We start from the raw sequence: 16,259 nt of genomic DNA on the forward strand, positions 1-16,259 counted from the left end.
TGAGCTGATAAGCCGTGAGTAAAATGCTATTAATTACTGCTTTTAAAAGCTCAGCCACTGGTCATAATGCTCCGGCGCTTGGGGTTTTTATCCCACGCAGTAGGGTCCGATTCAATAGTCGTGGTGATGATTGATCACATATTCCGGTCCTACTAGTGGCGCTTGAGCTAGATACTTATTAATAACTGCTTTAAGTTAATTTTATACAGGAAAAAAATATAAAAACATATTTTTCTACCCTCAATTTCTAATATTTTTAGAAAACAGTTGATAAAGACTTTGTTATTACAATAATGCACTTGATTATAGCTTATGTAAGGCTTTACAAACTGGAGCTTTCCAGGACCGTCATAAGATTTTTTTACAGGATGCTTCCTGCACGTGGCTCCGAGTTTCAGTATGTTGGGACATTGTGGCGTGTGCGGCGAGTAATGTGATCCGCCGGTACCTACCCGCTGAGGGTAGGCAGGCCGATTCGGTGAAATTGAAGTTTCGTGTAACCTGCACCCGGCCCTGTGCTCCCGCGCTGGCCGCCGTCTCGTGCCACCTGCATCGCAGCGTACACCCGGTCCTGGCCCTGGCCACCGGTTTGTGCTACCTGCACCGCTGCATAGACCCTGCCATGCACTCCTGCCATGGCGGCTGTGTTGCCCCAACTGCATCGCTGCGCACACCTGGCACACCTGTTCTGGTTGCCAGATCCAAACGCCCCCTGTCTGGGAAGAGATTTTATGCTCAGCAGAACCGCCTGCACTATTGCTAGCACGGTCATCATCATCATCATCAGTCATCATTGTGAGTGACTTCTTTAGAAGGTATCGGGTAACGTGCGCTATTCATTAGTGATTATATAGGTATATAATGTATTCGCGATATCCGGACCGGCTACCTACTTACTATACGACGTTTTATTTAAACTCTTATCATATTATGTTATGCATTTATATTGTACCTATTGTATTATTTATCGTTTATTAATAAACTTAGTATTATGCGTCTTATTATTTATAAATATATATATTTTACTTAATGTACCTACTTACTTATATCTACTTATACACCTACCTAGCTTACTCAAATATACACACATTCCACACATACACACATACACACATACACACAACACAACACAACCCATCCTAGTTAATATACCTCGCGTTCGTGACTGAGGTCACAACACTAAGGGCCAGCTGAAAACCAGCGCTGTGGCCTCTCTGGCCATAGCACACGCTGAGCTGGTGCCTTTTTGACGCTCTGGACAGCAACCTTGTTTGTTTATATTGTATTATTTTGTGTTTTTTCATATATATTTTTTGTTGTATTCTTTTGTTCTTTTTGTTTCTGTTTTTATTGTTCAGTGCGTCAAATAAATGTTTCTTTCTTTCTTTCTTTCTTTTCTTTGATTTTGGCATATGCGGACGAACGTTTACTGCCAAGGTTGGTCATGTTAGCCATACAAGGGCACACCAACGAAGCCTGAGTAACCACCTGCAGTCACCGTAGCCGCATCGGCATGGATGACGACAAATCGGGTAACGGGCACCGCTTCCAGAAGTGTTATAGCACTTCAATTTGATGCCTCCGCTGAGGTAGGGTATTCTGTTAAAGCAGCTTTCTTCTGAACTGCCCAAAGTGACCTGTAGACTGCTCCTGGGGATAATTGTGCAATCATTTTTTTATTTCGATGTCTCTGCTGAAGAAACTGTCTAATGCAGCTTTTGTTCTAAACTGCCTAAAGATCATTGAACTGCTCATGGGAATGGTGACGCACGGTAAGTACAGATGCGTTACTCTATACTGATGAGAAACGATCGAACGAGAGCTGTCGTGCAATCGGCACGTTTAATACATACAAACAGATAGAGCGGCTCGCGCCGCAGTGCACTAAAAGTTCGTTTTTCGTCATATAAAGTAACCCCCCAGACACTATCTTTAATTGTCGGGACACATCGGCAGATTCCAGCTTTGAGTCTTTTCTTTTCTCGGCTGTGAGCAAAGTGAATCCCACCGGCGAGTGTTCAACCTGAAAACACTGAGCTAATTCCTGATTTCGTGAAAGTCGCTGTTACTATACCACACCGCTTCACAAGTTACCGAATTCATTATGATCCTACTGTCAAGGTTGGTCATGTTAGCCATACAAGGGCACACCAACGAAGCCTGAGTAACCACCTGCAGTCACCGTAGCCGCATCGGCATGGATGACGACAAATCGGGTAACGGGCACCGCTTCCAGAAGTGTTATAGCACTTCAATTTGATGCCTCCGCTGAGGTAGGGTATTCTGTTAAAGCAGCTTTCTTCTGAACTGCCCAAAGTGACCTGTAGACTGCTCCTGGGGATAATTGTGCAATCATTTTTTTATTTCGATGTCTCTGCTGAAGAAACTGTCTAATGCAGCTTTTGTTCTAAACTGCCTAAAGATCATTGAACTGCTCATGGGAATGGTGACGCACGGTAAGTACAGATGCGTTACTCTATACTGATGAGAAACGATCGAACGAGAGCTGTCGTGCAATCGGCACGTTTAATACATACAAACAGATAGAGCGGCTCGCGCCGCAGTGCACTAAAAGTTCGTTTTTCGTCATATAAAGTAACCCCCCAGACACTATCTTTAATTGTCGGGACACATCGGCAGATTCCAGCTTTGAGTCTTTTCTTTTCTCGGCTGTGAGCAAAGTGAATCCCACCGGCGAGTGTTCAACCTGAAAACACTGAGCTAATTCCTGATTTCGTGAAAGTCGCTGTTGCTATACCACACCGCTTCACAAGTTACCGAATTTATTATGATCCTACTGTCGGGTGATCATGATCAGAGTGTCAACGCGGTTTCTGAGTGGCACCATAGTAGCTGTCCTTATGTCCCAGTGGATTGTGAGTGTGTGTCCGAGCTCTTTGTTGAAAAATGCGTGAACCTCCTACGCAGCAGCTGTTTACTAGTTGTGTATCGAATAAATCGAGTAACGGTGCTCTTGCACGAGACGACTACCTTTTGGTTAAATTATAACTTCCACTATTCTGGGAACATGCATATACCTACTGTGTACTGTGTATCACATCACGTGTAGCCGTAGCCCTACTCAATGTACTGGGCTAGATAATATACAATGGCAGTCGTCATTAAATTTCTATGAATTTCGAAGGTCATCATTTGGAGCACAATTCAAAGGGTGAAAGTACCTATTCATGCCTAAACGGCTTCTCTAATGAAAATGTATTTTTAATTCGATTCTGGCGCAAACGTTTCATAACTATTTTTCAACACTGTATCTGCTGAAACTACTTAGACTGACTGGTTAAGATGCAGACGTGCCGTTTTCACAATTCCATTTTGAATAATGTTCAACTGTTTTATGGATCTTTCAGTTTCAGTAGTTACGTAACTGGTTACCAAGTAAAAAATTGCTTGTGTCATGCTCGTACTCGCATCTGATTTAGGAGCTCTCTGGCCCCTAGCAGATGGCTAGATATGGCTATATATACCTACAAAGCTAGTACAGAGTTATAACCGGGCAGCGGTGACGTGGTAGCTGCTTGATTTATTAGAGTTTGCTGAAAACTTTCTAAATAAGTAAGTTGTCAAAATATTAACTCTTCGCAGTTCTTTCAGAATGCAATACCAGGTCGCTGAAGTAGGTAACCTTCCTTAGCTGGACAACAACAACAAGCCTTTTTGTTTTAAAGAATGTCACAGTTATACGCCGTTCCACTGTCATATCGATGTCCAAGGACTTTTTCTTGGGTATAGCTAACTACCTAAGTTTACCTATAGATAGCCGCAAGCTATCTGCGTGCTATCTGCTGTTGGCGAACTGTCAATTAAAAGTCTGATTGATAAGTCAGGCTCGAGGTGGCTCGTCCAACTGTCCATGTTCCCGCCACCAAAAAAAAAATAAAAAAAAGAATTTGCCTTACATTTTAAATTACAAAAATGATAATCTATTAAATTTTTACTATCATTTATACCATGCCATCAAATCAGTTGTCTAGTTTATTAACTATGTGTTTAATATATATACATATATCTTTTATTTATTATTTAACCACACTTGCATGTATTAATACCTATTTATCTATGCAACACTTTACACATATAGGTACTTACAATAAAACCTTATGTGTGTATCTTGTGACCTTTAGTTTTAGTTTTTAAGTTAGTATTAAGAATTGGGCAGTCTGAAAACCAGCGCAGTGTGTTGCCGCATGCAATACGCAGCATTAGCTGAGGCTGTCCTTTTGCCACCTTTGTATTTAAGTAAGCTTTCAAATTGTATTTTCTGTTTGTGGCAATAAACTATTTTTCTTTCTTTCTTTTTCTTCTTTCACCGTGATTGTTGCTTCCACAGATTAGAGAGTCTATGTTGGCTGTCGTTGCATCAGGTCTGATCAGGTACAACTAACATCTTTACGTACCATCTTTATTTAATCGAGCTATTTTATTTTGTTTTATCTAGGTCGACTTAATGGTTTCAAAATCGAACCTACAACAATGTAAGTAGGTACCTACCTAAGTACCTTTCAAGTTGCAAAAAGGCGAAGCCTTAAGGTTTTGGCCGAGACCTGCCCTTAGTGTTGACGAACATACCTAAAGGTGACCTTGTTAATGTTTTTCATATGAAATACTGAACATTTTACTTATCCTGGTGGCATGACTGATCATTTACTTACCCAGTTAAGACATTTTAGCCGGGTTTCATTTATAAACTATTATAATTGTAGTAGTAGTAGTAGTATAACTTTATTGTACATAAAACACTTAAATAACATTTAATACTTAAAATCTATGATACAATAAGGGCGTAATTAAATAATGCAATTCATTGTTATTGTTGTGTTAATCAATCTTTATTAATTGATGTCATCTACCAAGGAATGCTGCCAGAGCTCATAATATTCACATATACAGAATGATAGTAGCCTACAAAATCGGTGCAAAGGCTTATAAAATAACTTTCCTTCCTAGTAGGACTGCACAGGAACTCGTTAACCGCCGAGTTAGTTAGAGTACAAAATTAGACTGTGTGTTACTTGTCAATCTAGAATATGAATATGGTGACCTGCATCATGTTTTGAAAAACTGAATACTTAGTTATCCGCCAGTGTCACATTCTTCATCTAATCTTTTCCAGTAGCTGATGAGGCTGAGATATTTAGTAAAATTATTTTCCCTTCAAGCACCGTACTCCTCGGTCCAAGGACTAGATGCCGCGCCAGGTGTTGCAGGCCGTGTCGTCGTACGGGGCTGACTGAGCAGGTCCACGAGGCTCCAGGGTCGGTTGCTGCATTTCTGAGGTCAGTCCAGAATTACATACCCTAGTCAGCATGTGCTGGCCTGAGCCCCAGCGGCCTGGATCGATATTCTACATTTTACAGCTTTTAAATATTGTTGCAAAGTATTTCACTGGTTCCATCCATTCGGCTAGTGTATGTTAAAAATATTGCCTTGACAATATCAAGATTTTGATTAATAATTACTTATAAGTATTGCTTTCGAAGAGGCACTGTGTGTATCCATATGTATAAATACCTACATATATGTATAGGTACATACCTTCCATAACTTTCTGACAAGTCAGGAATAATAAGGTGGAGAGAAAAATTGACTTTATTTAACTGTAACTGTGACCCTTATGATGCCGAACACGGAGAAAGTCGAAACGCCATATCTCACAATTAGGTTTCAGACAGGCTTGATACATAATTTATGTCATTTTTATTTCAGGAAAATGCTTCTATTATAGCAAATTAAATCACATACCCTATCTCCCAAGTACTCGTGTATAACATGAAGAGGTTGGTATTTAATTATATTCGATAGACCAGTCCAAGTTTCAAATAGTATCTAAAAATAAAAATATTATTTCAATAAAATATAATAATCTATGGTAGTTAACCTGCACAGTGGCTCACCAGCGTGGTAGTTAATGAAAATGGAGAATAACGAATTCTCAAATGGAGACTCATCATCACAACTAGGGACTGCAATCCCGTATCTGCGAGATCCCGCACTTATTTTGCGGAACTGAGCATGCGGGATTTGAGGGATTCAAAATTTTATGGCTGCCGGCCATCTTTGCAGTTAAGTGAGAAGTAACCTCAACTAAAATACATTAATTATAAAGTTCCTCTAGTTTATATCAATGGGAGGTAACGCGTGTGAATTTGCCGCTAGGGGCGCTGGTGTCGACTGAGGTCAAGGACATTTTTACTTTTATTTACTTTTCACTACTTTTCACTGGTATAATTTGGCGGGCTTCGTAACAAATTATATTTTTGTTCATTTCCCTGTTGAAAAGTGATCTCATTTCGCGAAATTATCGCAAATATTGATTATTGGTCGATGAATGTGCAAGCTTTGAAAGCTGAATTAAGGAAAAGAGGCCCGAAAATATGTGTCCTCCTTTTCTTTCTGAACATAGCGGAACTGCACAACATTGCGGCATAGTAACTCGATATGATGATAGTTATTTATAATTAATAGCTGTTCCCGCGCGCTTCGCTTCACCTTAAAAAGTTTTCCGTGGGAATTCCGGGATAAAAAGTAGCCTATGTTCTTTCCCAGGGTCTAGACCATATGTATACCAAATTTCATTTAAATCCGTTCAGTAGTTTTGGCGTGAAAGAGTAACAGACAGACAGACAGACAGAGTTACTTTCGCATTTATAATATTAGTTACGATAGTTACGATAAACTATATGTATATGCTCACGGCTGTAATCCCCAAAAGGGTAGTCAGAGGCGACTCGCAAGCGAGTCACCCGCTTTTCGCTGTACATTTGTACTCACGTCACGAGCCGCATCGCCGTTTTTGAATGAGTACAACTGAACATAAAAGAGTAGAGAATAATTGAGGGCGTGGCAATCTCAGAAAGTGGCCACACTATTATAGTATAGAAAACGGACAAAAGTATCACGATACTTTAGCAGAAAAAAATCAAAACGAGAAATGTTTTAAATATTTACTAATGATAAAATGCCACTTTTTCGGGAGGTTTATGTTAAGAGAAGAAAATTAGGGAATGAATTTCATTAAATCAACTGTAACTTTTATTTCATTGTGTATTTCATAATGTTTTTTACACTGAAACACGTGTTGGTTATCCCATTATTTAATTACTATAGCAGAAAAGTGCTAGTATCACACATTGATATTTATTAACAGTTTTTTCTTGCTCAGGAAAAAGTTCAAAAGTGCCCCATGCCCGGGGCACTTTTGAAACAGACTGGGGCACTTTTGAAATGGCTTCCATTTGTTGAATAGATTGAATGGCTGAATAGAATTTGAACAGTTTTTTTTTAATTCAAAAAGTCTAACCATATTAATTATAACCTAAGTTGATCCTAAGATTTCTATTTTTTGAGTACATCATGCATGGGGCACTTTTGAAATTCAAAACCGATCGGTTTTTTTTTGGATGTCTACAAAATAAAACTAAGTTACATTATTGAACATGTATTTAAAATCAAAAGTGAATGGTGAAAATACGTAAAAATATAAAGAACACTTATGAATCTAGAACAATTCAACTTACAAGAAAGCCTATGCAACATGAACATAGACTATTAAACAAAATCCTGAAAATCTCAGGAAACAACAATATATCACTAAAAACTAAACAAATTCCTTTTATTAAGTCAGTCTCAATAGGAAATCATAAAATGAATAATAGGAACTTTCGATAATAAAAAAGGGAACAGGAACGAATCGGAAAATAAATTAAAATAAAATCATATATGAAACCTTTCCTAATTTGAACTTGCTGAAATCGAATGTGAAAGAGATCATCAACATTGTACGTGAGGTATCCGGAGCAACAACAGGCCATGTAGCATGGGGCGCTATTAAGACGTGACAAGAGTTCTCAGTCGCTCTCGCTCTTGAGGCTCCGCTGTACTAGCCCTTCAGGTTGAGGCAGTTTAGTTAATACATCGCTTTTTTATAGTTTCGAACCATTTTGCTTGTAGAAAATGAAAATATTAATGATTATGTAAAACATCCAAAAAAAACAAAACTGCCCCTACGACCCAAGTCAAAAACATTGGCCCAAATTCACAACAAAATATTAGTACCTATGGGAATTTATATTTTTACTGCAATTAATACTTTAATATATAGACTTTGATGTAAGTACATTTCTACTTACATTAAAAGTATATATTTTGATCAAAATCCTAAAAACTTTCCAAAAAAAAAAATTAATTTTGACCTCTTGAAAAAAGGCAAAAATAACAAATTTCCGAAGGGGCGAAAGCAAGCGTGATCTAGCCGGGAATACGGTTTGGTGCCGATTCAATACCCGGGCACCGATGGCCGGTGGCGCGAGCGGCGGTGATAAGGGGTGAAGGAATTCATCTTCACAAAGTAAGACGAAATCTAAATAATCCACGCCATTGACATATAGTTCAAACAAATTATGAAAGATGACAGTTATTTTGCTTGTATGAAGAAGGTTTGAGTAAAGTAAAATGTTCTGTAGAGCGATCCGGAAAAAACGCAGCACATTCTATTCGATAGTCTATTCGAAAGTGCTGTCAACCTGTCAACAACAAAATGGCGGTGTATAGATTTGCGAAAGTTTGACAGCTATCATTCCATAGGTCATTGTCAGAATAATATTATGTACTCTGTGGTCATTCTTTTCGAAACTCATTCGAAAGGTAAAAAGTGTTCGAAAGTGCTGTCAAGTTGACAATAGTCGCACTCGCATTCGATTCTATTCGTTAGCTCGAATTTTCGTGATACGGGTACTGGAGGGCGTATCCTTCCTTTTGAAATCATTGATCCACACTGACAAAATTTTCTTAATCACTATCTTCCTCTGAGTCACTTTCATCACTACTTTCACTACCAACCCTTATCACCAAGTCATCAATATTCTCATAAAGTACGCTTCCTCGATCGTAGTACTCTTTTTCAATTTTTTTAACATGCTCGCAGCAGTTTTTCCAGTCTTCCGTAGTGATTGCTTCAAAAGCTTGCTCAGTGAGCTCTTTTATATTTTTGCCTCCTCCTACATTTAAAGAGGCCACCGCTTTTTTTGCTTGTCCCCATATCAGTTCAATGGGGTTTAAGTCGCAGTGGTAGGGTGGCAAACGCATAACGATATGGCCATGTTCTCCTAACAATTCGTCTATTTCGTATATAGGAGTCGGCTTGTGTTTCTTAACAAGAGCTAGGAGTAAAGGTTTTCTAGTGGCTGGGTCGAATGGAATATTGTTTTCCAGCAGCCATAATTTGATTTCCGCCACTTTACTGGCCGATGTGGGAGCTTTGTTTTTTACCACTGAATGGTAAGGAGCATTGTCCATCACAATTATTGTTGGCTCCTTAAGATTTGGTATCAGCTTCTCAGTGATCCATTTGGTAAAGTTGTGCCGGTTCATTTCCGAATGGTAGTCCTCTTGCTTGTTTGTGCCGCTAAATATAAGGAGTGCATTGGGAACAAAGCCTTTTTCATTTCCAGCGTGCACAATAATCCACCTTTTCCCCTTTGATATGTCGGTTATAACGCCATGTGTATCAATAGATTGCCAACATTTTTTTAACTTGTATGTAGCGTGGATGTAACTCTCATCTAAATAAATTACGTCCTTTTGCAATTCCGGTGGTAGACTTCTATTTTCCATTATTTGTCGCAGGTAAAGCTCCCTCTTTGCAGCAATATTTGATGTCTCCATTAAGACTTGTCTATTTGAGCGACATTTTTTGTATTGGAATCCGATATCTTTTAGAAGTCTTCGCAAATGTTCTCTGCTGCCATTATATCCTATTCTTCCTTTAACAGTGCCAACAACTTTGCAATTGTTGGTACCTCTTTCTTCACAGTATAGAATTGCTGAATTTTTTGTCGGATCACACACTTATCAAAATCGTCTAACTCCTTCTTTGGGCGGCCTTTCCTTTGTTTTGCTGGCGTGGAAAATTTACCCTGGTTAATCGACCCCTCTTTGGCAATTCTTCTGACTGTGTTTATAGATTTTCCTGCGAAAAATGATTTTATTGGTCAGAAAAGCAGTGACTTTCAAATTATTATGTCTGGGGAATTTGTACCGACTTTACATATTTTTACAATACTCTTACACGGAGAGACCGAGTCGGGGGTTAGTAAAAAAGTATCAAAACCTGATGTTTTAACAACATTAGCATCCAGACCCCGATGTCATGTGACGTTTGTCAATAGTACTTTCTAACCTCTATAAGAATAACAAATATACATTGGGAGGCATTCTATTATATTAAAATAGTACTTTTTTTACAAGAAATATAAGCAATGTATGATAATGATTAGAAATTAAGTATCCACTCACCAGTATAAAACGCTACTCTTTCATAAACATCGTGTATGTTCACTAATGCTTCTCCAGCCTCATTCTCCGCCAAACATCGACGGTATACGCTATAAATCAACTTTCTGGCTTCGCTGCGAATGGTTTTATTCATTTTACCTCGTGAACAAACCTTACAATCCACAAAACCCCAAAAATTATGCAAAATCCGATTTGTTTATATAGGAACAGAGCGAGCTTGACATTCAAACCATAGAAACAGACCACAAATCACAAGTTTTTTTTAATTGCCAGGTTTAAATCTGTTTAGTTCCAAAAACATTAATCTCTACTCTTTTGTGTTCAGCTGTACTGAGCACTGAAGTTGTTCGGGTAAGTGGGCAACCCGACTGTCAGATGTTTTCAAGCTGCCCGAAGGCCTCAGAGCCTGAAGACAAAAGTCTTCAACCACTGCGTCCTGTCAGTGATGACGTATGGTTCAGAGACGTGGACACTGACGGTAGGACTGGTCTACGGATTTCAAGTCGCTCAGCGTGGTATGGAGAGTGCTTGGGGTTTCTCTGATGGATCGTATTAGAAATGAGCTTATCCGTCAGAGGACTAAGGTTACATAGCTATCAAAATAGTGGGCTTGTCATATCTGCCGAAGAACTGATAACCATTGGGGTAGACGGGTTCTCGAGTGGAGACCACGAACATGCAAACGCAGCGTGGGACGCCCTCCTGCCCGCTGGACTGACGACCTTAGGCGGGTAGCCGGTAGTGGTTGGATGAGGAAGGCCGAGGACCGAATGTTGTGGCGCTCCTTGTTGGGAGAGGCCTATGTCCAGCAGTGGATGATTATTGGCTGATGATGATGATGATAAAGGCCTCTGACTAGGCTTAACGACTGCTGCCAAAACAGCAAACGGGACCCACGGCTTAACGTGCAGTCCGAAGCACGGAAGCGTCCAGAAAAGAACCACTTGATTCGGTCACCCATCCAACGGCTGACCTGACCGTGCCAGTTGTTGCTTAACCTTAGTGATCAGTTACGATCACTGAAGCCATCTCGACTACGGACGCTTCTAAGCTTATGAGATTCAAGATTTTATAATATAAAAAGTATAAGTAATAGATAAAGTCGCCTTTGATAAGTTTGACAGCTATACCTCTTGACCTCAGTCGACAGTGGCGCCAACTGGTGAGCAAAAAAACGGTAGTCCCCATTATGTTGATATTTCGTATTTTTGTTTTTGTTTTGAAAGTTTATTTATTTCTATTATATTTATTCTAATAAATGCCAGGACATAACCTATTCAAATCAATGTTTTATTGAGTTTTTGGCTTTTATTATGCTTCTTTTTAAGATTATCGGTCAGTTTCCCGAGCACCGCGAATAAAGGAAAGGTTTTAGTCCTACGTGTACGAAATTTGTATTTTGGGGGCAGAGCGCGGGTGATATTTTCTTTAAGGAAAATGTTCAGATGGGCGCATCCATTTGATATCATTATTGGTATAAAGTAATCATATTTTAAATACCTGCCGAGCATTAATTTTGTCAGCTTCTTGATTTTCCACCAAGAAAAAAGGACCATCATGTAGGGCGAACGCGTCGGTAACAAGATTAAGTGAAACCATTCTGGAATGTTTTTAAATAAAATTGAAAGTTTGAAGATAAAACTTGCCATTCGGATCATAATGTTGTTTCGTGTTGTTGCACTGGTAAGGCGAAACGATTGAAATTGTAACTTAATTGAAACTTAACATTTCAGACTGGAAAAATATTTATTCGACTACCAAGAACTGAAATAAACCCTTTTTGATCACAATGCCTACGCTACGAAACGACCTGCACGCAGAGAAATATCTGGCTACCTAAACGAGAAAAAACGCTACTGTAACTACAACTTCTGTTTGCAAACGTGACAGCAAGACTCGCGAAGTTAACTTTACAAAAACGATTATGTTATTATGTTACCTGTCGGTTTATTAATAACAACTAGATGTTTAGTGTAAGGCCCGGGTCTCCTATATACGCCGTAGGTCAAGTCTAGCGTCACGCCGTAGGCCGCGTCACGATGCTCACTATAGAAATATACTGATGCGGTCTCGGGCGGGTACAATACACATTGTAATGCTAGCATCCTAGGTATTGTTACAGCTACTATTTCGTATGCAGTACCTACTGGTTTAGGGGTCGGCTTACTCATTCCAACATGACTTACCCTTAATAAATTCAGTCAGATAAATTTCCTTCAAACATTGACATATATATTACTGCGTAAGGACAGGCCAAACCACTCAAGAAAATGGCACCCGCGCGTTGGCCCTTAAATAGACATTTTAGGGCCAACGGTCCTCAGTCGACAGTTGTCTGTGACGGAGAGATGAGTCTTTGTTTCTTGTGTAAATATGCCTATTTTTGTTGTGAAAGGCTACAAAAACTATGATACGAAGGTCAAAAAGGAATATGGAATATTGTATCATCCTTAATTAATAAATAAACACATTTTAAAGCGATAATTATTTTACTACCAAAGTCTACAATGGCCGCACGATGTAACCTTGTACGGACGTCCGCATGCAACTCACTCATATTATTATGTACCTACTGTCCAGTGACGGTAAAATATGAAGGCACGTACAAGGTTGCGTCGTCAGGATAAGTAGCTCGGCTCTGACATAGTTCCAACAAAATATGACAGATGGCAGTTATTTTGCTTGTATGAAGAAGGTTTGAGTAAAATGTTCTGAAGGGCGTATCCTTCCTTTTGAAATCATTGCCTTCAAACAATTTTAAATCGAGGTCGTTTTGTACTAAAATAGCAATAACTTTTTTGTTAATGGAAACAATAGCAACGTTTCATACCATTTTGGAAACTGCATTAAATAAGCAATCTTTTCAAATAAGGTGCCAGGTTTGCGTGGTATATTTTTTTTATAGTATGTAGAGTCAAAGTTGTTTATAAAAAAATACGATTACCTTTTATGACTTTGAAAACCGTGTTTTTTTTAAACATACAGCATTACTCGATATTTTTTTTGACTGCGATCAATAGCAGGGCTATACAGGGTGATGCAACACCAAACAAATTCTAACAATATGGTTTTTGTACCGGCGGCACGCAAAAAACTGATCCAAGGTGTCGATTTTTAGCAAATTTATAAAAGTGTCAATATCTCGAAAATTATCGAGTTTTTACTAAGGTGATATTGTGATATTCTGGCCTCTCATAGGCTGACCTATCAGCCCTTTAAGGGATGACGTTGACTTTTGGGACACCCTGTATATGTATGTAACCACACCATCGTGCTCTTAATTTCATAAGCGGGACCATTTGCTACTTTGCTAGATAGGGGAAAAATATAAGAATGATGAGTTAATCATCATAATCAAACATTTCCAACGAATACAAAAATATTGATAAAAACCTTTTCGTACGACGTAAGCCGGGTTAGCGTCTTAACCGTCCAATATGGGGGGGTTAAATATTTAAGAGTTTATTCCAAGGTTAGCGCTCATAATTTCAGCGATGCAAGACAAATTAATAATCTAACCCTTCTTATGTCAAATATCTCCGAGTTAATTCGCTAACCCAGGTCTGCGCAAGTGGACCTAAGGCTGATTTTTCAATATTCAGATAAATGTTATCTGGGTAATACAAACATTGAGAAACATTGAGACGCAACAGCATCAAAATTATTCCCCAGTATAACTTTTATCTGGCTATTGAAAAATTAGCCTTAGTGTCTTTTTCCTATCAACCGACGATATACTCAAGTTTTGTTTTTGTTATTATGATAAGTTAAATTTCCCCATATTTAGGTTTTATTTCTTTGTCGGCAACATCTATGGTTTGAGTGAGAAAGAGAATAGTGGACACGGCGATTGCGAGTCTATTTTTTGTAGTTGGTCTGAGCTCTATACATATAATTTCACAGAACTGACTGACAAGAGAACAAGAACATTTGACCAAGGACTTTGTATTATAACAGGACTGAGTACTGCCAAAATTTTAATTACTAATACACATCGTAAGCTGTTGTAATAAGATTCAATTTGGCAATCAACGTTTCAAGAGCCAAAACGAGCCGAGCGAGATAGCTAGATTAGAGGCCGTTTGTCCCTTACTAACGCTTGCCATCCCAAAAAAAACGTGATAGTTGGTAGAAAATATTTGATTTGATTTGAATTGAAAATGTTAGATTTTTATTTCAAACAATGATTTAATTATCATACGAACTCTGAGCATAACTTATAATTAAATAATAACTTTAAACTTACTAATAAGATTAAAGTTATTATTTAATAAGATATTATTCTGTATCGTACCTCATAATAATTATGTTAAACCTGTCATTATTTCAAACACTTGGTAGTATTCTTTTTAGTACCTCATGCCAACCCTTTCATCTGTCATGGCGGTTTGTTTTGAATTTATTTGTTGTTGTCTTGTCATACCTAGTTATTTTTGCAAATTAGTAAGTTTCATTGAAGAAATTGAGAAAAAGTGATGTGTACAAGTTTGTAAAAGTGAATCGTGTGGTGGTTGCGGCATATTATTTCACAGGTAAGCCGAGAAAGGTAATATTAGATTTATAACAAATAGGGTAACCATGCGGTATGACAATCTATTGGGGCTACGAGCTACCACACAAAATAACAAAATTTTATTCGATTGTCCACGCATATCTCTGAAACTATTGATCCGGATGCGACTATGTTATTAGGGTTCCGTACCCAAAGGGTGCCAACGGAATCCTATTACCTAGCTTCCACTGTCTGCCCGTCTGTCTTTTAATGTGCCATGACTAATTATATATGTCGGAAACGGACGTCAACTGTCGCGCCACCTAGCGGAGTCTCTGCGAAACAAGTGACAATGGGAACGCCAGCGCCTCTAGTGGCGCTCGACGGAGTCTAGATGGTGGGGGACGAAGTAGAGTCGAGTCAGTCTGTACTTGATCGTCGTTCTGCGCACACGTCTAGAAACTGTCCCGCGTTTCTCTTACTTAGTGACATTACGTTACCCTTTCTGTGTATTGGCTTGCTGTGTGATTGCTAAGTGTTATTGTGTTGTGTAACTGTGCGATAATTAAACGAAGTGATTATGTAAAGTGACTTTTCTTATAATCGCCATTCCTACGCCTACGAAACACGATGTCGGACAATCCTGACACCCAGCCACCCCAGGAACGTGCACCTGCTCCACCCCCGCCCTCCGACATCAGAAGTGAGATCAGAAGACGCCACCCCACGTGCTTCACACCACGACACGAAACGACGACGAAAAATGACAGAAGCTTCTAGAACAACAGAATCGGAATTTCCTGACGCTTGTTCGAGCTATGAAGGACACCGTCGTCGTCGACCGAGCTGAGGTTACCCGATTTCAATCCAAGTTAATCCGATGTCGACGTACGTTATTGGATGTCGACTGCGGACCTGTGCGTTAACGACGAGAATTTGCAAGGCGCACGGCTTATGGTTGCCTTGAGTCGTGCTCTGAAAGTGAAGCCTACGGTCACTTGCTTCTACTACCAGAGCCAGGGACACTACGCATCCAGCTGCCCAAAGTGTTGCAGACAGGACCAGGATGCTGCCAGTGGAGGAGTGAGTGGATCCGGTGCAGCCAAGGAGAAGAGGGTCGATCTATGCGTAGTGAGCGCGCCTGCTGAGATGTTGCATTAATCTGGTGAGCTGTTTTCGTTTAAACTATGACTGTAGTTTCAAAGTTTAGAGGCTATATGTTTCATTACGTGGATGAGGTTAGTGTGACCGGTACTGTGGAATTATTTTCGAGGTTCGAGTCCTGGAACTGTTAATCTGTCGGGTTGCCAGACCTGTTGACTTTAAAAAAAAAAAAAAGGTTATGACATGGAGGTTGATCAAAATCCTGAGCTTAAGTTAAGTAGGGTTATGAACATGCGTCCATGACCTCATTAGGTAAATCTCCGAAAGTTGATTCCCTATTTTTTAATCATGA

The 16,259-nt window shown here is 39.3% G+C and overlaps 2 protein-coding genes across 3 annotated transcripts in view; both read right to left on the reverse strand.

Moving 5' to 3' along the window:
• Positions 1–16,259, reverse strand: part of LOC105380640 (anoctamin-6) — a 99,146-nt gene that overhangs the window by 59,983 nt on the left and 22,904 nt on the right. For both annotated transcript variants that reach the window (XM_038121799.2, XM_011550232.3), the window contains exons 6-7: positions 11,812–11,911; positions 5,761–5,844 (exon numbers count right to left, since the gene is read on the reverse strand). In XM_038121799.2, the coding sequence (XP_037977727.2) occupies positions 5,761–5,844; positions 11,812–11,911 (184 nt within the window). The remainder of the gene's footprint in view (positions 1–5,760; positions 5,845–11,811; positions 11,912–16,259) is intronic.
• Positions 7,668–10,747, reverse strand: LOC125491173. The gene is made up of 2 exons (XM_048632459.1): positions 8,755–10,747; positions 7,668–8,477 (listed from the first exon to the last, which is right to left on the reverse strand). Exon 1 carries the CDS (start codon positions 9,679–9,681, stop codon positions 8,806–8,808), a length of 876 nt encoding a protein of 291 aa, XP_048488416.1. The 5' UTR covers positions 9,682–10,747; the 3' UTR covers positions 7,668–8,477; positions 8,755–8,805.

This window comes from Plutella xylostella, chromosome Z, assembly GCF_932276165.1.
Source record: "Plutella xylostella chromosome Z, ilPluXylo3.1, whole genome shotgun sequence".
Classification (NCBI taxonomy): Eukaryota; Metazoa; Arthropoda; class Insecta; order Lepidoptera; family Plutellidae; genus Plutella; species Plutella xylostella.

Bases quoted from the DNA above. Each gene is read 5' to 3' on its own strand.
- LOC125491173 (XM_048632459.1), bottom strand. From the start codon at position 9,681: ATGGAGACATCAAATATTGCTGCAAAGAGGGAGCTTTACCTGCGACAA.